Genomic DNA, 23,977 nt, shown 5'->3' on the forward strand with positions numbered 1-23,977 from the left:
GTGTAATCCTTTGTTCTCTGCTCTTTGCTGGCGACTAATCTCCCTTCAGTGGATGAGAGTGAGGAGGGGGGGGGCTGGGGAAAGTCTTTTTTAAATGCAGATAATGTCATATTTGCCTAATAAATCCTATTACAAAGTTTCTTAAAATCGCCTGGACTATTGATTTCTGCAAAAAAAAAATATAAAATTGACCGTGACACTTTAATGCAGAACAATTGGACTAGCGCATGCTCATGAGTTGCACTCATTTCTAACGATCATCAGTCTTTTTTTTTTTTTCCTCCCCTTAATTCTTAACAAGTACGGAAATCACAGGTTTTACAGAAGGCAATGTCTGTTCAACGTCACAGCCAGTTTTGGCCTTCCTATTGCAGACAGCCATAACATTTTTATTTTCCCACTCACATAACTATGAAGGCTTGTGTTTTGCAAGCCACAATGTACTATACCATTGGTGTATGTGTAATGTGTCTGTAGTAGGGCTGGGCGATACACTGCGAAAATACCGATACCGTCTCAGCCTGTTCCAGCGGCCCGCCATTGCCTCTCTCAGCGGCCCAGCATAGCGCCAACCGACCCAGCACAGCAATGCCACCCCTCCGTCCCAGCGCCCCCAACCTGTCTCTCCCAGCGCCCCCAAATTGCCCGTCCCAGCACGCTCCCCAACCTGCCCGGCGTGTCAGAGCGGCACATCAGTCAGGAGCTGAGCTCGCTTTGTGGTGGGGGGGGGGATGTGGCTGCAATCACCCCCCTTCCCATTTTATAAACAAAACACATAAAAATATTAAAATTAACATAATATATGTCGTAACGTGTATGATTGTTCGATCTATTAAAATAAAAACAATATTATTACTGCACTGTGAATAACGTGAACAATAAGCGGTAAAAAAAATGCCAGGATTGTTGACTTTTTTAAATAAAATTTTATATATAAAAAGTAATAAAGATGATCAATATGTCCGATATACTAATAAAAACTAGAGATCATGGCACAAAAAATGATGCCACATACAGCCCCGTAGGTGAAAAAATAAAAGCGCTAAAAGAGTCACAATATGGACATTTTAAATATACCTATATGCAAAAAGTTTTACTGTTAATAACAATAGTAAAACATTAGAAAAGCTATGAAAACTGCATATTGCTGTATTCAGACGGACCTATAGAATAAAGATATCATGTCGGTTTTACTGTAAAGTGCATTACGTAAACCCCCCAAAATTGGCGGAATTGCATTTTTTTTGTCCCAGATTCACCCCATAAATTATATTTTGTTGGTCCTGTCATACATGTTATGGTAGATTGAAAGACTATTACAAAGTACACTTATTTCTGTAAAAAGCAAGCCCTCACATGGCCCTGTAGATGGAGTTATGTCTTTTAGAAGACGAGAAGGAAAAAAAGAAAATGCAAAAAAAATAAAAATTGATGCGGTCCTTAAGGCCATTTTAGGCTCCGTCCTTAGGAGGTTAAGGATCCATGAGCGCCCTTAGGTGAGTTAAGAGAGGGGTCATGTGGGACGAAGACTGCGCCTGGCTAATTAGCCATTTAAATGCAGCTGTCTAAACTCACAGCTGCATTTAACCGCTTAAGGACAGAGCCCTTAACGACGACGACAATTTTCAGTTTTGTGTTTTTCTTTTTCCTCTTCACCTTTTAAGAGCCATAAAGCCCTGCAGTTCCAGACACAAATGGTGGTGGTAGCAGAGGGGCCATGTCGCCCCTTACTGCGTCCAGCCCCCAGAAGTTCATGGCTTTGTGAAAATAACACAAGACTAGATTCACTACCTTTTAATTGTGAATGTTAACAAAAATTTTTTTTGTTTTATAATGTAATTGAATAGGAAACGGATCCTGCAGTATGGCATACAACAGCATTCGTTTTTACCCTTTAACTCATGCATGGGGAATCTTGGCTCTCCAGCTTTTGCAAAACTACAACTCCCATCATGCCTGGACAGCATTTGGCATGATGGGAATTGTGGTGCCGCAGTTTGGAGACCCATGATTTACAGCAAGGTTCATTCAGGTTCATTTCCGCCTTTTATTTTCAGTATGATTAAAATCCAGACTGTTGGCCGTGTGATCAGGTTAATGTTTGTGACTCGTCAAAGTTTGTACAACAGAAATTTGTGTAAGCTGCCCACAGTAAAGCCCCTATTACATGGGGCTGTCCGCGCTCGCTTGCTACTCCTTCCCTGCTTACTGCCGCTATTAGAGCAGCGGGTGTGTGCAAGGGGGCCGTGGGGAGGCTGCCCGGGTGATTGCTGGATTATCCGGGCAGCCCATAGCAGATAGCAGTGGTCTGCTGCCGCCGCCCCGTGGAATAGGAGCGGCGGCAGCAGACCTCCGCTATCTGCCGATATTGGCCGAATACGACCGATAATTGTTTTGTGTAATAGGGCCTTAAAGTGACACTGTCACCCCCTTTTTGCATTATGACTACTCTTCATAGATATAAGAGGTAAATTTAGCAGTGTTTATACCTTATTTTATATCATACGTCATGGTGCTTGTTCCAGTAAAAAGTGATCTTTTATCATCTCTGGATTGTGTTATCAGGACGGGTTTAACGGTTGAAGCGCCACTTAGCCCCACCCACAACACAGCCGTTGGCCCCGCCTCTCGTGACGTCATCGGCACATAGGTCCCGCCGCTCGACGGCCATTGTAACAGGCTAGCCTAGAGAGGGGTGAGGCCTAGATCTTTAGGCTGGCCTGTTCCAATGGGTGTCAAGGAGCAGGGCTTATGATGATGATGACATCACGAGGGGCGTTGTTGGCGGGGCTAAGTGGCTTTTTGTCTGTGAAGCCCCGCCCAGATTGCACAATCCCCAGATGATAAAAGATCACTTTTTACTGGAACAAGCACCAAGACATATGATATAAAATAAGGTATGAAAACTGCTAAATTTACCCCTTACACCTGTGTAGAAAATGTCATGATGCAAAAAGGGGGTGACAAATCACAGCTCAGCTCTTAGGTCTGGTAAAATGAAAACTGGGCTGTGATTGGCTACTGTGGGCAGTTTATACTACTGTACTTTCTGTTTTATACACTTGGATAAATCGTGTCCCGTGTCTTCACTGTAATTCACTATGCTGTGTATTCTTTATTGACGCTAGAGGCACAGATATTTCTTGCAGCATCTTGGCCATTCTCTAAGCCGACCTGACATCCTGACGTGAAGGATAAAAAGAGTTATAGATATTATTATCAGAGAGTCTTACTCTGTGTCCTTCACTGTTTTTCTACAGCAAGGACAAAGTGTCACAATTATTGTCCCACTGTCATCTAGAAACAATAACATAACACATAAAGAATCCTCTACCCATGGAGTGTCAAATAGTAGAAAATCTGAGTGTACAATCCTGAGAGGGAGACTTGGGCTCCTATTAGACAAAGGGATTTTTAACGACTAACGAGAATCGATTGTTTATCATTAACCTGAAATCGTTCACCATACTACACAGAACAATAGGCGTTAGTTTCAATTGTTATAGCGATCGTTACTACGATTGTTTACTCCATCTGACCCCAGCAAAAGAATTAACAATGTGCAATTACACTGAACGATTAGTGAACGAATGTGGAATATTAGCGAACGATTAGTGATGATATAAGGGTCCGATCTAAATCAACGACACACAATCGATTTTTCGATCATTGCCTGCAATTACACAGGACGATTATCGTTTAAATTCTAATATACGATATAACGATTTTCCACACGATAATCGTCCTGTGTAATAGGGCCCTTAGGGTCGTATTAGACAAAGTGATTTTTAATTATAAATGATCGCAAACGAGATTGTTTATTGTGAACTTGAAATCGTTCACTATATTAAACATAACGATAGTTGTTAGTTACGATTGTTAGTGTGATCGTTTACTCCATGTGATCCCAGCAAAAGAAGGAACGATGTGCAATAATGCTGCGTTTACACAAAGCAATTCGCCCAATCGATCGTTTAACCATTTTGAAGCAAAAATTTGGTTTTTATAATGTTCAGCGTTTAGACGAATAAATCGTTAGAAAATCCGTAAGAAAAATCGTTATTGCGATCGTTTTTAAGATCGCTTAAGCCTATCTTTCACATAGGGTGAATCTTTGAAAGACTGTTTACACGAAGCAATCTGCGAATTTTTAGTGAACGACAAATGACGATTTGAACACATGTTGAAAGATCAAAATGAACGATTTGTCGCTCGTCGCTTGATCATTTGCTGTGTTTATACGGAACGATTATCGCTCAAATGCCATCGTTATTGCGATAACTCGAACGGTAATCGTTCTGTGTAAACGAAGCATAACACTGAACGATTAGTGAACCAATGTGTAATATTAGCGAACGATTAATGATATTAGGGTCAGATCTAAATCACAATCGACACACAATCGATTTTTCAATCTTTGCCTACGAATTACACAGGACAATTATCATTCACATTTGAATATACGATATAACTAGAGATGAGTGAACCGGGTTCGGGTTCGAGTCCATCCGAACCCGATCGTTCAGCATGTGATTAGCGGGGGCTGCTGAACTTGGATAAAGCTCTAAGGTTGTCTGGAAAACATGGATACAGCCAATGACTATATCCATGATTTCCACATAGCCTTAGGGCTTTATCCAAGTTCAGCAGCCACCGCTAATCAAATGCCGAATGATCGGGTTCGGATGGATATAACTATTTTCCACACGATAATCGTCCTGTGTAATATTAGGGTCGTATTAGACGAAACGGTTTTTAATGATAAATGATCGAACCTGAAATTGTTTACTCCGTCTAATCCCAGCAAAAGAAGGAACGATGTGCAATTAAACTGAACGATTAGTGAACGGATGTGGAATTGAGTAAGGGCCCTATTACACGGGACGATTATCATGCGAAAAATTGTTATAGCGTTCACGATAATCGTTCTGTGTAATTGCAGGCAACGATCGAAAAATCGTTTGTGTGTCGTTGATCGTTGATTTAGATCTGAACCTAAAATTATCGTTAATCGTTCGCTGTAATTCCACATTTGTTGGCTGTAGTTCTGCATTTGTTCACTAATCATTCAGTGTAATTGCTTATTGTTAATTGTTTTGCTGGGATCAGAAGGAGTAACGATGGTAGTAATGATCGACTATCATTCTGTGTAATATGGTGAACGATTTCAGGTTGACGATAAACAATCTCGTTTGCGATCATTTTTCGTTAATCGTTAAAAAAAAAACACACTGTGTAATAGGACCCTAACAACGATTTTAAGGTTAGATCTAATAGTGCGTTTACACAGAGAGATTTACCAGGAATAGATTTAGGAAGAGGAGAAATCTCGGTCTTTCCTTTATGACCTTTTTTCTGTTTATAGTCTGTTCCTGGCTTTGGCTTCAAACCTCTGTCAGATAAATTTGTGTAAACCCACCATAAATCAACGATCAACGACTCAAGCGATTTTTCGATTGTTGCCTGTAGTTACACATGATGATTAACGTTTAAATTCGAATGATATAACGATTTTCCGCACGATAATCGTCCCGTGTAATAGGGCCCTTACACTAGTGCTTTGCTAAGTTTCATCATGGTCCTTTAATATGAAAAGCGAGATGATGTTTTTTTTAATAGCGCTCGTATAACTTTTTGTTTCTAAAAGAAACATTATTGTTCCTCGTTCTGTTGGTGTTTCGTTCCCGTAACCCAGTGATTTTCAACCTTTTTTAAGCCGCGACACACTTTTTATACTTAAAAAATCCCGGGGCACACCACCAACCAAAATGGCACAAAATGACACTAAAACAGTACATATTATACATATAATTTATAATATAGATTCTAAATGTATTTATAACAGTGTTGAAACCTGGGCCTGTTTTCTTCTCCCCACCATACTTCTCCCCCCTACTTCTCTCCTGTGCTTCTCTCCACCATACTTCTCCCCCTGCGCTTCTCTCCCCCATGCTTCTCTCCCCCCTACTTCTCTCCTGTGCTTCTCTCCACCATACTTCTCCCCCTGCGCTTCTCTCCCCCATGCTTCTCTCCCCCATGCTTCTCTCCTGTTCTTCTCTCCACCATACTTCTCCCCCTTGCTTCTCTCCACCATGCTTCTCTCCACCATGCTTCTCTCCACCATGCTTCTCTCCACCATGCTTCTCTCCACCATGCTTCTCTCCACCATGCTTCTCTCCACCATGCTTCTCTCCACCATGCTTCTCTCCACCATACTTCTCCCCCATGCTTCTCTCCCCCGTGCTTCTCTCCCCCATGCTTCTCTCCACCAAACTTCTCTCCCCCCCTGCTTCTCTCCCCCATCCCCATGTTTCTCTCCCCCCTGCTTCTCTCCCCTGTTTCTCCCCCATCCCCAGGTTTCTCTCCCCCATTGTTTTCTTCTGTTTCACAGGGGCAACATAGTTTGGGGAACTTTCCCCGCGGCACACCCGACCATGTGTCGCGGCACACTGGTTGAAAATCACTGCCGTAACCATTCACTCCGTTTAGAACATTATTCAGCCGGGCCAGTTTAGTATTGAAGTTTAGTCAGATTTAAAAAAAAAGTAATTCAGCTTGTCCGTCTCATCATCTGAGAACATTTGCTGGTTTTGTATACTGGAGGCGTTTAGAAATGGCTCCGACTGCCTTTTGAAATGTATTGCTCTTGGTGGCCTCACTTTTCTTCCATGGTCTGTGGACTAGCATATTAAGTAGGTAGAAATGGCCAACAAAGAACGACCGTACATCTCATGGAAGTGTAAGGAAGCGGTGATGGCATAATTGCTAATGTCTTGCTAGTGTTGCCTGTGTCTTACCTATCAGAATTATCCCTTTCTTAAAGGGGTTCATTCGGAAACAAAATATTTTATAATCAATACACTTTTGTAAATTCTATTTAAAAAAAAAAGCCTCAAGTCTTCCAGTACTTATACGATCCAGGAGAGAAAAAAGAGCTGCACCTCACACCTATGGCTGACACTAATGCCTCTCTGCTGCCTGCGCACGCCTAGCGGGGGACCCATGTGTAGACCTGCACGTTGGTACATGGGGCAGTGTGGCTTCATCAATTTACACACAAACTTCTGATGTTTTTTTTATATGCAGCCGAGAGGCATTAGTGTCATCCATAGGTGTGAGGTGCAGCGCTTTTTTCTCTCCTGGATCGTATTTGTTTCTTTCTTTTCTGGGTACAAACACACACACCGCATACGCAGCGTATTTACTGCTGCGATACGCAGCAGATACGCAGCAGATTAGATCTAAATAACTGAACACAGCATCAAATCTGCTGCAGATCTGCTGCGTATCTGCTGCGTATACGCTGTGTGTGTTTGTATCCTCTAAGTGTTTTTGCACTCCTCCTGGCAAGACCCACTTGACCGCAATCAGCAGGAGACACCTGAGTGCACGTTTTTATCCCCCTGTCTTTTCCATTCTGTCTACAGCAGCTTTGGTGAGTGTAATACCTTATCCAGACTTGTGCTGTTTGGGGGCAGCCTCCTCTGCCGGTGGTGCCGGCTGGGTGTTTTTGGGGGGGCCTTTTTGGGTCTGGTCCTGTGACATGGGAGTTGCAGGGCCGTTCCATGGCCTCCCTTCCCTGCCTGTGCACGCCTAGCGGGGGTGGTGGTCCCTGACCGACACAGTGTGGACTTAGTGTAGGGACCCATGTGTATCAGAGACCTGCACGTTGGTACATGGGGCAGTGTGGCTTGATCAATTTACCCACAAACTTCTGATATTTTTTTATATGCAGCCGAGAGGCATTAGTGTCATAGGTGTGAGGTGCAGCGCTTTTTTTCTCTCCTGGATCGTATTTCTTCCAGTACTTATCAGCTGCTGTATGTCCTGCAGTAAGTGGTGTATTCTTTCCAGTCTTACACAATGCTCTCTGCTGCCACCTCTGTCCATGACAGAAATGGTTTAGAGCAGAAGCAAATCCCCATAGAAAATGTCTACTGCTCTGGAAAGTTCCTGACACAGACAGAGATGGCAGCAGAGAGCACTGTGTCAGACTGGAAAAAATACACCATATCCTGCAGGACATACAGCAGACTTGAGATTTTTAAGTAGAAGTAAATTACATATGTGTGTAACTTTCTAAGATAAATTGATATAAAAACGATTTCTTTTCTCTAAAACACCCCTTTAAAAGGAGCATATCCCATAATAAAAGTATACTGCTGTATTTGCAGTTCTCTTACGTGCTAGAGCTGCTTTACTAAACATTGTCTTGATTTTATGAAGAACCTTGCCGCTGAATAGCTTACTGTACGTGTTCAGTGATTAATTTTATTTACAGATATACATACATAGAAAAGTGATCCATGAAAATCTGCTGTGATTTAAAGGGATTATCCAGTGCTACAGAAACATAGCCACTTTCTTGCAGAGACAACACCACTCTTGTCTCCAGTGTGGGTGGAGTTTTGTAACTCCGTTCCATTGAAGTGAATGGAGTTTAATTGCAAACCGCAAGTGAACTGGAGACAAGAGTCATGTTGTCTCTGGAAGAAAGTGGCCTTGTTTATGTAGCCCTGGATAACCCCTTTAATCCTTGATTTTAATCTTATTGTGTCTGAGGCTTTGTTTGGACATTGCTTCAGATATTCTATTGCACTTGGACCCAAAAACTGGCTTAAACCCTTTTCTGAAGTGCCTGGAATTGGGTATGACCTTGGGGAAAGAGAAATGGCCTTAAAGGGCATGTGTCCCCTAAATTTTCTTTTACGGCTTAGAGTCAGATACTAAAAGTTATTTTATTATAATCTGTTTTTATTTTCTGACTATTTTTTTATTTAACTATTTGTACATTATTATGGTGGCTGCCATCTTGCCTGAGCTTTTTTTAACAGCATTCAGTGACGTGCTTTACAGCAAGACTCATGGACATAGACAGCAACAGTCAGTCTGTCCCCTTGAGATGAATGTAAAGCATTACTGAGTGTACTCTGGGACCTAAGAAGAGGTCATTTCACAGGGAGCTGCTATTGTCTCCTCTATCTACCGGTGTCACATGTCACTAATGCTGTACAGATTACTTTACAGCACCCTCCTCATCACCACAGACAGAATAGAAAGTCTCAGCTTAGTTTTTGTTCTAGTGGTGAGAATAAAAATTGCAAGATATCAGGATTATGTTATAATTTAGACAGTAAAATGGAAAATTAGTAGAAACGGCACCAAAAATTCTTAAAAAATATTTAACATAAAAACATTGAAATCAGTTATTTTTTGATGACACATTCCTTTTAAATTTGACACATGCGACAAATTCAGGCCTAATATATTGCAGGTTTAATTTTTCCTCTTTTCAAATCCATTCCTGGCTTTGGCTTCAAATCCTTGGTAGATAATCTGTCAGATAATCTTTCTGTGTAAATGTTCCCTAAGTGAGGTTGCCGGACTTGATGTATTCTCTTTGTCTGCTCTTTTAACGATTAACGATTGTAACTTACGACTATCGTTCCGTGTAATATGGTGAACGATTTCAGTTCAACAATAAATGATCTAGTTTGCGATAGTTTATCGCTAAAAATCGCTTTGTCTAATAGGACCCAAAAGAAAATTTGTGTGTCATTGATCGCATCTTTTGAGGCGACCATAAAATTATTGTTAATCGCTCGCTAATCGTTCGACAATCTTTTGACGTATGTATACATTGTTTGTTATTACGATTGTTCATATACAAACTAATTGTAATTATGTAACAATCCTAACTGTGATTGTAACTAACGTCTATTGTCCCATGTATTATGGTGAAAGATTTCAGGTTGTTCAGAAAATCGTTAAAGGGGTAGTGCGGCGCTAAACAGTTATTCACAAAATAACACACATTACAAAGTTATACAAATTTGTAATGTGTGTTATGTATGTAAATGTCCCCCTTCCCCGTGTTTCCCCCCCACCCACGCTAGACCCGGAAGTGTGGTGCATTATACTCATCTCGTGTCGATCCTGTAGGTGTGAACGCACCCTAAGGGTACAAACCCACTTGACGTATTTGCTGCGTGAATCAGTCTTAAAAATAAGCAGGCAAAACGCAGGTTGGCTTTATACGATTGTTCTGCATTAAAATACGCAATTGCGTATTTTTGAAGCGTGAAGCTACATGCGTTTTTCGCACAGGTTGTTAACAACTGATGCTTTGCTAACAACAAGCTTCACGCTTCAAAAATACGCAATTGCGTATTTTAACGCAGAACAATTGTATAAAGCCAACCTGTGTTTTGCCTGCTTATTTTTAAGACTGATTCACGCAGCAAATACGTCAAGTGGGTTTGTACCCTTAATGTGGATTCTGTCGTACAAGGAAGCTTTGATGCAGATGTGAACAGAGACTATACACCTCTGCAGCCATACATTTACATCAGCAATGTTCTCTGGGCTCGTTGCCGGCAATCCTCCCTGTGGATGCAGCCATCATTCCTCCTCTTATGACCGTGTATAAACTTTGCCAGCAGACACCCTGCTTGTCTGATAAACCCCTCAGAGTATAAATTAAGGTGAATCAATACGTCCATGTTTTTGTATTCTATCTTGAGGTTGTCTTGCAAGGGCTATGTGGTTTGTAAGCTAAAAAATATTACAGCTTTTTTAATGTTTTTATATATTTTATATTAAGATATTGTCATAATAGGAGGCGCGTCACTCACCCTTTTCCATGGACTGGTAGCAAACTAGAGAACAATTACCTTGTCAGCTTTTGGTCCCTGCTGACGTTTTGTTGTGTCTCTGCAGGTTTTAAGTAGGGTGTTGGCATAACAACCGGGCACTTAGCAGACCTAATGGAGAAGTACGAGTTCACCTATGTGCACAATAGGAATTCTCTACAATTTCTGGGGGGAAGAAGCAGACCATGAAGAATAAGTGGCCTGCTTATACCTGTTAGGCTATATTCACACACCCGTAGTGCAGCCCGTACTACGAATGTGCATCGGTACATTCCCACTTCATTACCATAGCGATCTGGGCCACAATTAGGCGCATTAGGCGCTGTTCACACGGAGCAAAACTGGCAGAATCACGGAGAAGTTCTCCGCTGCGGAATCCCACCAGCCTCCCTGTCATTATGACAGTCTATGGGAGGCTCGCGCGCCTCCTCTCTCCGTGCTGGAGAATGCACAGTTTTGCTCTGTGTGAAAGGAGCCCAACAGCATGTCATTTTTTTTTTTTTTTTTTTTTTTTTTTTGCGGCTTGGATCGCGGCCCCGTACGGACGTGTGAATGGGGCCATTGAATACTATTGGTTCTATGTTCTGTCTGCAATTGCGGACAGAACAACCAATGTGTGAATGTAGCCTTAGACCGCATCTCCACATTTGCAACATCACCTGCTGCTGGTGAAGAAATGGGGACCTGGTTTCAGCTGCGTTCGAATCGCAAATGTGGGAACGTGGCTTCTGGGTATAGTCGCAAAGGCAAAATTCGCACTTGGGTGCATTGCAAAAAGATGTGTAGTTCCCCATCTCCCGTTGAAGGGATTTTAATAATAATTATATTTATAATAATATTTGTATAGCGCCAACAGATTCCGCAGCGATTTTGATGAGGAAATGGGAAACCTTCCTGTATCTGTGCAAGACAATAGGTGTAGGACAGCGACAACATTAGTGCATTGCTTGTTCTCTGAAGTTAAAAGCCAGTGGAGCAGCAGCCTGCTTCGTCCAGGACGATCACCATACATCTATGTTCCCACAATGGCTTTTTTACATAAAAATGCCTGTCTTTTGATAAAAACTGTCATTTTTTGCATAAAAAAAGACTCTATGGGAACATATTCTAAAGCTTGCCTTGGGCAACTGCTGCACTTTTTCTGTGCATCTACCTAGTAGACTCTACAAATAGGCCAACATAAAGTAAAGTAAAAAGTTATTGTTTCCATCATGAAATTTTTTTTTTTTTTTTTTGCACGGATTTAAAATATGATCCCCCACCTTCCATTTATAATATTGGTGTCTATACTTATATGGCAGAGAGGCACTTGGGTCCCCTTACAAGTTGGGTTCCAGATGCCCCTGCACCCCTTATAGTTCTTCTGACCAGAATGCTCATGGCAAATTGCTAATTATTCGTCAAGACTGGCTGCTTTCTTGCTAAAAGCCTCCATACGCGTTAGAGAAAAGTCCCACTGACCCACTGACGGTGTAATGTGTATAGGGGCCTGCTGACTGGGGCCCAACAGATGTGAAGGATCTGGGAGAGAAGCCCCCACCCCAGCTGTCTAGCAGAAGTTCTCTCATACGCACTCTTCATACATTTGGGGTGTTAGGATAAGATAAGCTGTAATGCAGAATGCTCTTTCGGCCAACATCTATCTTATCTGACTGGCTTCCTTAATGCTAACCCACCTCAAGTGTTAATGCATTCATAATAAGGTTCCCGTAGGCACAAACTGCATTTATTAAGATCACAAGTGAATGCATCACAGGCTGATGGAAGAGGAAAGCATAATGTGCATTTTCCTATTGTCTGCCATCGTATCTAATCTATTGTGCATTAATCTGATGGATGAGTTTGATGCCCGAGTGCATGAGCCCTTGAGGTCCTCTAACAGCCGTGTTTCGGCAATCAGATTTCTCCGTAAATGAACAATCGCCTCTTATCTGCAGAATCCGCAGTGTTAGGAGAGGTTGTTCTGAATGAACAAATACAATTCACACCTCTAAATGTGCTTGTTTAGAGATAAAAGCGTTCTCCTGAGATCATGCCAGTACCGATTAATGTGATCACACCCATTTTTTATTATGTGTATACTATATACTGTATACGTATTGCTAAAACCATATGTGGTATGGGAGAAAGGGAAATAATGCATATTAATTTTTTTACATTAAAACAAGAACTATATTTACATTGGATAAGTTCTATAGCGTAGTGTCTTATAAACAGTAATCTTTGAGACCATGGTCCCAGCTCTCTTCGGGTCATTGACCAGGTCCTCCTGTGTAGTTCTAGGCTGATTCCTGACCTTTTTTCAAAATCATCCGTACCCCCACAAGGCAAGATTTTGCGTGGAGCCCCAGACCAAGAAATTTTTGCCAATAGTTGCCTTCTCACCAAGCTTCTTGCCTATTGTCTTGTAGCCCATCCCAGCCTTGTGCAAGTCTACAATTTTTATCCTGATGTCCTTGGACAGCTCTTTGGTCTTGGACATGGTGGATAAGTTGGAATGTGATTTACTGAGAGTGTGTGTGTACAGATGTTTAAACAGGTGCAATTAATATGGGAAATGAGGGCAGAGTAGGAGGAGCTTGTAAACACTAACAGGTCTATGAGAGTCAGAATTCTTGCTGGTTATGTGATCAAATACTTATTTCATGCAATAAAATGGTAATTATTTAAAAATCATTTTCTGGAATCTTTTTATAGATTCTGTCTCTCACAGGTATACCTACGATAAAAATTACACATTTTTATAGGTGTTGTGCATTATTTCTGATCATCTAAATTACAAATCCATATTTAATCAATCTATAACTTTGGAACAAAAGTAATTTTGCTGATTTCTTACTATTTTTATGCTTACATTGCAGACAATTTAAGTGACACCTTGGAGAAGTTGAAGCTAACTGGATCTGACTGCACATCTGACAAGTTAGACGGATGTTTGGATTGTCTGCTCCAGGCTCTTGGTCAGAACAGTAAGTTCCCGTATCCTCTTCCTATTCATTAGATGGTAACGGGTGGGATGGAATTCATTTGCCTGTGATGCTTTGCAAATATACCTTGTAGAAGCAGGGCGTATGTAGTTTGCAGGGAAGATGGGAATTTGCAGAGAAACAATGCCTGAAATGTTAACAAGTAACTGTCATTTTTCTGTAAACAATAAATATCTATAGTACAAGCGATTTTAAGAAACACTGTATAGGTTTTATTTACCAAAAGAGTTTCCTTCTGTACTGAAAAAGCTGTTTTCCTAGGTCCCCCCCTCACTTCAGAAGAAGCAGGATTTCTGTGTCCATTATACTCTATGGAGAGGGGAGGGTCTGAATCCAGCGTTTTAGGTGCCTAGTAGAGATGAGCGAACAGGGTTCGGGTTCGAGTCCATCCGAACCTGATCGTTCGGCATTTGATTAGCAGTGACTGCTGAACTTGGATAAAGCTCTAAGGTTGTCTGGAAAACATGGATTCAGCCAATGACTATATCCATGATTTCCACATAGCCTTAGGGCTTTATCCAAGTTCAGCAGCCACCGCTAATCAAATGCCGAACGTTCGGGTTCGGATGGATTTGAACCCGGTTCGCTCATCTCTAGTGCCTAGACATTCTACAAACAGCTGACCTTCATGTCTCTTCTTCCTTCTCGCTCATTCCCCTCTGCCCCTCCATAGGATATAATGGACACAGCAGAACCTGTCTTTACTGGCTTCACTGTAATGAAGACTTGTTTGCCTGATAATGCACAGATAAGAAGTGAGGGGGGGGGCTTGGAAATCGCTTTTTGAGTTCAGAAAGAGGTTTTTTTTGCCTAATAAAACCTATTATAGTTTCTTAAAATCACTTATACTACTGATTTCTGTAAATATATATATATATATATATATATATATATATATATATATAGAGTAAGAAATCATATAATCTGGTTCTGACAAACTTATCATAGACATCCACATAGATCAGCAATATTCGTCACCATTTGTATTTAAAAGGGTTCTGTCATAAAAACTTTTGACGTGTGGCAGAAACATAACACAGGTTTTGATTGGTCTAAGTCTATGAGAGTTGGACTCCTAAAGTCCCACCACCACCAATAACCAACAGTATATATTAAGTACAGCCACAGAAATCTAAACTTCCTTACCTCTTCACCAAGGAAGGTAAAGCTGGGCGCATGGGAACTGAGGGACAGATTCTTTCCAAACCTGGAATACAGGTAATTCTGTGTAAGGGTATAAACCCACACACCGTATATGCAGCGTATTTACTGCTGCGATACGCAGCAAACTCGCAGCAAACTCGCAGCAAAATCGCAGCAGATTAGATCTAAATAACTGAACACAGCATCAAATCTGTACCAACAAATCTGCTGCGTATTTGTTGCATATCTGCTGCATATACGGTGTGTGGGTTTATACCCTAAAGGCAGTTTTAGGGGTCCTGCACACGTCCGTAGAATTCCATCCGTACATTGACGGTGTTCTGCTGACTGGACCTGGGAGCTCCCAGCATCATGATTAATTATTCCGGGGGTTCCTAAGCCATTTAAAAGTTTGGGCTGGTGCACGGACACATCCATGCTGGTGCAGATTTTCGCCATGAATTACGTCTGCCTGTCAGCTAAAACACCATGTAGTCTTTGCGGTGCACACTCAGAACATCCTGTTTCCCCACCCCCATGTGACCCCACCCCTCTGTCACATCTGCATCTTCAGCCTGAGCAGGTGATGGGAGAGTAGTAGCTGGGTTATATTGCGATGAGATCGCTGCTGATGCTGCTGCGCAGTGGGAGCCGCTCATCACTGTGCAGCAGCTATCATCCCCCTCCGCTTCCCCCGCCTGCTTCTTCTTCCTGGATCTGGCCAAACTTTATACTATGTGATGGCTGACTCCCCGCCTGGCCGCCGCTCTCCGATCACACATGCCGGCTCCCGGTGCTTCCTGTGGTCCACGGCCGGCACGTGTAATCGGAGAGCGGCAGCCGGGCGGGGAGTCAGCCGTCACATAGTGTAAAGTTTGGCCAGATCCAGGAAGAAGAAGCAGGAGGGGGGAGCGGAGGGGGATGATAGCTGCTGCACAGTGATGAGCGGCTCCCCTGTGCGGCAGCATCAGTGGCGGCGGCGGCGATCTCATCGCAGTATAACCCAGCTACTACTCTCTCATCAGATGAGAGTAGTAGATGAGTGTAGTCCAGAGGGGCGGCGGTTCGGCGGGCTTACTGTGATGTACTGATTGATTACATTTATGGAATACTTTGGGGACTGTACATTACACTGTATATTACATTTACACACACATCCATTGTAATTCCAATGGAGTGTCCAGCAGGCGTGCACTATATATAGAAGTCAATGGTACTCATTGACTTCTATATATATATATAGTGCGCCCCTGCTGGACACTCCCTTGGAATTACACCCCCTGTTCGTGGAGTCACTTTTTTTTTTTTTAGAGAATCTGAAGTCTCCCTGATCTACTAGATTAAGGGAAATAGCCCTATATGTGCATTTCCCATAATTAATGTACATTAGAAAGTTGTCTAATTTTCCGTAAGTAATAACATATTAAAAAATAGTTTTGGCCAGACTTCTCCTTTAATTTTTTGGGGAAAAAAAGTAACCTGTCACTGCCGTGCTTCCATGTGCATAGCCAGGACATGGGGTAGGCTTATCAGATGGGGCTGATCAGCTTCCATATAAATATAAGTAGAATAATCAATCACCTATATACGATCACCTTCAGTTGTGGTTATACTGATATCCGCTAGCGTAAAACTACAGCAGGATGACATTTAGGCTACGGTAACCCTGTGACTACTTGTAGCAGTACACAGTCATTTTATTATCTATCGAGCTACAGCTGCAACCAAAGCAATACAGTAAAATGGATGTAATCTTGTGTAATGTAAAGTGGTCCAGCTGTGATGTGTAATGTAATCTGGACTGCAGCTGTCCGTCAGTAATGAAAGACAATGTGTAGTGCTACACGAAGTCACAGTTTAGATCTAGAATGGTACAGACAGACGTACTGACGGAGAAGCTCCATAGCACTGACCCCACATTCATGACTTTACTGTCTGCTTGGGAATCTGCACTTTTCTAATCTGCTGACTCCAGGTGCTTTGGTTTAGTCTGACAGCCGGCTCTTACGGTCGTCATTTATTCCATGAAAGCAGAAAACCACAACCATTTCAGACTTGCTTACTGAGGCTAGAACTAATGCTAAAAAAAAAATGATAAAGGCAGAGTCCGTCACTTCTGCTACATAATAACAATTACACTGCCTCACTTTCTCGTACCATTCGGAGATAATGTCATGTCTAAGCCTTGCGTCAGATTTATATGTCACAGTTATGCACGGTCACATGTCTCCTTTAGTAGGCCCCGAGATGTACGCCGCCGTATTGCCTTCACCTAGTGGCTTCAGTTGTACTTGAAAAGACTTACCACACAGTATACATTTTTTTGGTGGTGCAGTGTATAGAATAGTGCAGTCTACTGTGTTATAATATGCAGTGACTGGGACAACACTGCAAGACTTTGCACCGTCATTTAGGGCTGGGTGATTAATCAAATTAATTCGCCTAGCTTTTGACAATCGATTTAAATTTCTTCGAAAATCGTAAATTGGATTTTTAAGGAAATTAATAAAGATGCGCTCCAACCTGCAGGACCGCACGCCCGCACCTGGAGGACCACAAAAGCCCCCTTCCAAACACACACCCACCTACAAAATTGCCGCCCACCCGCACCCGAACACTGCAGCCGCTGCCCGCCTGCACCCGGAGCACCCTCAATACTGCTCCTAATACAGCTTGTCAGGCAAGGAGAACCTCAATAGGATATCAATAGAAAACTGAAAGTCAGTTGTAAATCTTATGGCACATTTGGCCAGTCGCCCCAGAGCTTTATTTCAGGTTCTAATAGCTTTTCTTAGCAAGTGAATTGGCACCAAAGCCACTACCCTCCTTGCTCTTTTTTCCTATGCCTGGTTTTCTTGATCCATCTTGTAGATCCGTAGAGTAACTTCTAAGCAGCCTGTGATATTACTGAAGGGGCGGACTGAAACATGAGGATGACCCATCATTCTATAACGCCCCATGGCTTGCACATTAATAACAATTTGTCTAGTGTATTCCCTCTCCCGCTAGGCACCATTTATTGTGATTGCCATTCCCGTATTATAATAGCAGATGGAATAACCCCTCGCAGTCTGCTCCTGGATTTATTAATCTTCCACATCATTTTAGTGCAGACACTTTATTTAATAAGCCAGAGCGAGTTGCTTTTTCACATGTGTATCTGGATTTCATCATGGCAGATTACAGACAAGTCACTTGTTGTTTCATCTAGTACCAACAATACACTCGCACCATGTGGAGCCTTCTATCTACACAGCAATGAGCTCCTCATGTTTCTATGTAAGGACCCTTCTGATGGTCTCACTACAAGGCAGGAAAGATAACTTGGTAGAATTATTTTAACCCCTTCAAGACAGAGCCCTTTGATGCCTGGGTTTCCGGGTCAAATCAATACAATGTTCCTCCCCGCCTTCTAAGAGCCATAGTGCTTTTATTTTTCCACCTACAGGGCAGGTTGAGGAGACATTTCTTTTGCGCTATGATCTAAAATTTTTATTAATGTCATATTGGTGTAACAGAGAAATTTTGATCGCTTTTTATAAAAAATTTTTCTGATATATAATTGAATAAAATCAGTAATCCTGGTGTTCCCCCCCCCCCCCCCCAATTCACGCCATTGACCATGCGGGAACAATAATGTTATATATTAATAGATCGGACAATTCCGCACTCTACAATGTGTAATATGTTCATTTATTTATTTTTAATATTTACATTTTTTTTTAATGGTCAAGGTGGTATTTTAAACTTTTATTGGGAGGGCCGTTTCTAAGGTTTTTTTTTAATACTTTTAAAAACTTTTAACACTTTTTTCACTGTAAAACATACAATCATTAGATTGCATGTACTGATCTATGCTATGCCATGGCATAGCATAGATCAGTGTTATCGGCTATCTGTGCATAAAGCCTGCCTGAGAGCAGAGACTATGCACAGATTGCCGAACCGACAGGACGGAGGTAAGAGGCTTACCTCCGCCCGTCGGTACATGCGATCGGGACCCCCGAAGCACGGCTATAGGGGTCCTGATCACTCAGTGACAGAATAAGTTTCTGTCACTGAGTACCTTAAACGCCGCGATTGCTATAGATTGCAGGATCGCAGCTGCCTCTCATTACCTCCGGCCCCGGACACACTGATGTGTGCGGGACTGCTCTCACTGCAACGGTCCCACACACATCAGTAAGCCCCTGAAGTCAGGAACGTGTATGTGTGTGTGTATATATATATATATATATATATATATATATATATATATATATATAATATACACACATTCCTACTGCACGGAGTATGTGCAGTAGGAACTTATATATATACAGATTACTGACGGGAAGGGGTTAAATACAGTTTCCCCATCCTGCAAGGTCCTGTAAGTGTGTATGTGGCTTCTAAGTCACTTGAACTCTGTACAAGGATGACATGGACTATGATGGCTTACAGGCTCCTTGTAATGTCATGTCTCATACGTCAAATGCTTTGCTTTATTATTACATCCATGCCCAGCTGAGCATTTTATGCATGCCACATGGGGTTGGAAAAGTGTCAGATGTTAGATCCTTTTTCTTTAAAAGCAAAAGGCTGGTGAAACTCAGATCAACTGGTGTCAGAAAGTTATATAGACTTGTAATTTACTTCTATTTAAAAATCTCAAGTCTTTCAGTACTTATCAGCTGCCATACAGGAAGTAGTATCTTCTTCCCAGTCTGACACAGTGCTCTCTGCTGACATGTCAGGAACTGTCCAGAGCAGTGCTAAATTCCCATAAACAAACTTCCTGCTTTGGGCAGTTCTTGACATGGACAGAGGTGGCAGCAGAGAGCACAATGTCAGACTGGAAATAATACACAACTTCCTGCATGACATACAGAAGCTGATAAATACTGGAAGACTAGAAGTAAATTACAAATCTGTATAAGTTTCTGACACGAGGGCATGTGAAAGTATCCCTTTAAATCGTACCAGCTCTATAGATATTCAGGTATAAAGTTCTCTAAAGGATATAAGTAAAAGCTTTTATTAAGCGTGTCCTTACCTGGCCTCTGCGTAATTAATATGCATGTTGAGCTTTATTTGTAAGAAGATTAGTTTCTAACCCTCTAACATTATTTTATTAAAAATTATGGGCAGAAATTGGATTGGCCTTAATGTGAAATGTAATTGCATTGTCCCATTGAAATAATTAGGGCACATTCTAACTAAAACTACAGCAACCCTACACAGCTCTAAACAGAGAGTGCTCACAAAAATGGCCCTTAACGGGGTTGGCCACTTTATAGCAAAAACAGTTCAGTGTACAGTATTAGTAAGTGTACTAACTGCACTTAATGGCAGCAGCTTCCTGGGTACTTCATAGGGCAAAATCAGACTCCCCTCCTCCAGGTTCTGCTGTCCTGCTCTGTGGTGATTCTGTCCATTAGATGGCCGACATGGAGGAGCATGTCACTAATGCCCCTTCCCCAGTTTTTACCACTGATCTTGTATATGCCCATGAAGGACACTGGGGAAGGGGCATTGGTCACATGCTGGCCATCATTTGGACAGACTCACAACAGAGCAGGACAGCACAGTCTAGTGCAAAGGCTGCCCCAAGTCGGTGCATAGTCTGGTGTAGAATACAGTCTAGTATGAACAATGCTGTTGGTCACTGCATAGTCCACTGCAAATACTGCCCCAGTCAGTCCACAGTCCTTATAAATGCCGCTGTGCACGGTCTAGGTGATTTCTGCTGCTGTGCCGTCCACAATCTCTAGTATAGATGCTTGTGTGCAGTAATGTTTTTTGTTGTGGTTTCAATTTGGTGGCCAAGAAAAATGTTAGTGAATACTTTATTATTTTACACTACAGCCAAGGGCTGCATAGACATCGCTAACCATGTCCGTGCAGCCCTTGCTGGCCAATAGTTGGCCCATGTAATTGCTCAGTTTACACCTTCTGATCGGGCCATGTGATAGGACCCTAACGGTCCTATTACACTGAATGATTTTTAACGACTAACTATAAACGATTGCAAATGAGGTTGTTTATCGTTAACCTAAAATCGTTCACCATATTACACAGAAAGTTGGTTGTTAGTTACAATCGTTACTATGATCGTTATTGCAATTGTTATGGTGCGTTTACACAGGCAGATTTATCTGACAGATTTTTGAAGCCAAAGCCAGGAACAGACCATAAACAGGGAACGGGTCATAAAGGAAAGACTGAAATTCCTCATCTTTTCAAATCCATTCCTGGCTTTGGCTTCCAACATCTGTCAGATAAATCTGCCTGTGTAAACGCACCATTACTTTGATCGTTTACTCCATCTGATCCCAGCAAAACAATGAACAATGTGCAATTACACTGAACAATTAGTGAACAAATGCGTAAGTTGAGCGAACGAATGTGGAATTACGAACGATTAGTGATAATTTTAGGTTCAGATCTAAATCAACTATCAACGACATATGAACGATTTTTCGATTGTTACCTGCAATTACACAGAAAGATTATATTAAAATTCGAACGATATAACGATTTTTCGCACTATTATCGTCCCCTGTAATAGGGCACTAAGTGGAGACCACCTGCCAGTACTTCCTGGAGATTGTAGTTGGACTGAGCATTCCTGGCAAGTAATGTCGTCCCCACAACCAGTGCAAGGCGATGGATGGAAGAGTTACATCCAACTGTCCTAAGAATGAATTACTAAACCTAAATGACAGTAATAGGTTGTCACTTGTAATGGGTGCTTTACCTTCCTGTGTGAATAGACCCCTAGAGGGATTTAGTCCAAATTTGACGACCAAAATGTTTATCGGCACGACATCAGCGGCCGTCGATTATTCACCACCTGTAATGTCGTTTGTGTCTTTATAATAAATAGAAATATGTCTAATGCCCTCCATCTGTCTATAGTAAAGCTGTGCTCCTGTATTGCTGTAGTGACTGCATGACAATCTCGCCCTCCAGTATGAAGAGCCTTATTAATCTACAAGCGTATTGCATGTTTGTTCTTTCAGATGTTCAGAGCAGTGAAAAAATCCTTCAGAGCGGGATCCTTCAAGTCTTTGCAAGTCTTTTGAATTCACAATCGTCCTGCACAGCAAAAATAGCTCACATCATAGCTGAAATAGCGAAAAATGGTGAGGTTTTCCACGAGAACTATAACTGCTGGAACATCTTCAGTTATTCACCTCATTTGTCAGTATGTTTTAATTCCTTTTCATTTTTTTTTTTTTTTTTTATGTACACATGGTTAATCTCCACCGTTACATTTCAGTTTATTTTGTTTCTTCATATTATTTGTATGCCAAACCTGTGTATGCTTTCCATATTTTGCATTATACCATTATAGACGCCTGCAGTCAGACGCCTACAGCCTGTATTAGTAATAGCAGCCTAATTTCTACATGCAATTTAATACAAAGTGGATTGATCTGTGTTAAAGGGTTACTCAAGCGAAAAATGTTTTCTTTTAGATCGAAAATTATATAGATTTGTAATTTACTTCTATTTAAAAAATCTCAAGTCTTCCAGAACTTATCAGCTGCTGTATGTCCTGTAGAAAGTGGTGTATTTTATCCAGGGCTCTCTGCTGCCTCCTCTGTCCATGTCAGGAACTGCCCAGATCAGTAACGAATCCCCATAGAAAACCTCTCCTGCTCTGGATAGTTATTCTCACAGACAGAGGTGGCAGCCGAGAGCACTGTGTCAGAAAGGAAAGAATACACCACTTCCTGCAGGGCATACAGCAGCTGACAAGTACTGTAAAGCTTAGTGTTAAAATTACAAATCTATATAACTCTCTGAAACCAGTTGATTTAAAAGAAATAAAAAATACACAAATTTCTTAAGGCTTCGTTGATGTTGCAGGCAAAACGCTAGACAGTAGAGATAGTGCAGCATGTATGATTTTTTTTTTTTTTGTCTGATAAAATAATATACACCATGTTGGAAACCTATGAACCCCATTAAAGTCATTTGGGCCAGAGATCGCAGTGCCATTGGTTGCACCTTAAGTGCCCTTTTTGCGGAGTTTGTATGCAGTTGTTAGTTCATGTGCTTAATAACTATGTAACAAATATGTTATTTCAGAACAAATGCGCATCCCATGTGTGGACGCAGAATTGATCCCACCTTTGGTGCAGCTCTTAAATTGCAAAGATCAAGAAGTCTTGCTACAAACTGGTCGTGCACTTGGAAATATTTGCTACGATAGCCGTAAGTACATCAAGTTTGATTTGTTTAATCTTTATACATATACAGTATATGAGGTTAGCAAGAGGCGTCAGATACTCATTGAGAAGCCTTTTAATATTTAAAGGATTTAAAGGAGTGGAAAATAAGTGGAAACAATGACTTCTGGTTTACAATTCATGCATTGCCCTCCTTCGGTAATGCCGGAAAGATTAAGACTGACTATGGCTAAAAGGGCAGAAGAGCAAAATGTCTCATTCTGGTTGGCTAACTTCATAGTTAAAGTGTCACCGTCGTTTAAATTTTTTATTGAAGAAATCAACAGTGCAGGTGATTTTAAGAAACTTTTGTAATTAAGTATTATCCGAAAAATGCATTTATATTATAAAAAAGCAGTTTGAAGCTCTCCCCCGTCTTCATGTTTTTTTATGGAGAGGGGAGGGGTGGAGGGAGATGGGGCACCAAAACAGGACAACAAAGAGTTAATTTGCAGCTGCATCACCGGGCTATCTCCTCTGAAGTCAGCACTGACCTCTCTGACCTCTGAATACCGGCTTTCACACATGTCCCGCTGTGTAATCCTTTGTTCTCTGCTCTCTGCTGCCGACTAATTTCCCCTCTCCATAGAACACAGGGACACGTCTGATGCAAGACATGATTTCCTGATAATGAGCAGTGAATGAGAGAGGGGGGGGGTGGACCTGGGCAAAGTCTTTTTGAATGCAGATAATGGCATATTTGCCTAATAAACCCAATTACAAAGTTTCTTAAAATCTCCTGTATTATTGATTTCTGCAAAAAAAAAAAAAAAAAAAAAAAAGACAGTGACACTTTAATTAAAAATAATGCTTTCAGTGTATGTAGAAGAAAGCTATTTGATTCAAATGGCCTAGACATGTTGGTTACTTTCTGCCGTTTTCTCGTCTCATGTCTGCGAGTCCTCTTAAGTATATACAACGCATTGATTTTCAGATGTGTGTTGCATTAAAACTAAGCTTTTTAAAGATTTTCTCT

General features: G+C 41.5%; 1 protein-coding gene across 3 annotated transcripts in view; it reads left to right on the top strand.

Annotated features, from left to right (window-relative positions):
* The window catches only part of RAP1GDS1 (Rap1 GTPase-GDP dissociation stimulator 1), a 93,042-nt gene that overhangs the window by 23,209 nt on the left and 45,856 nt on the right, over positions 1-23,977 (top strand). For 2 of the 3 annotated variants that reach the window (XM_069978349.1, XM_069978351.1), the window contains exons 2-4: positions 13,514-13,621; positions 21,787-21,909; positions 22,862-22,987. In XM_069978349.1, coding sequence (XP_069834450.1) covers positions 13,514-13,621; positions 21,787-21,909; positions 22,862-22,987 — 357 coding nt within the window. The other variant, XM_069978350.1, reaches the window with a different exon arrangement.

The sequence above is a fragment of the Dendropsophus ebraccatus genome, chromosome 7, assembly GCF_027789765.1.
Source record: "Dendropsophus ebraccatus isolate aDenEbr1 chromosome 7, aDenEbr1.pat, whole genome shotgun sequence".
In the NCBI taxonomy this organism is placed as follows: Eukaryota; Metazoa; Chordata; class Amphibia; order Anura; family Hylidae; genus Dendropsophus; species Dendropsophus ebraccatus.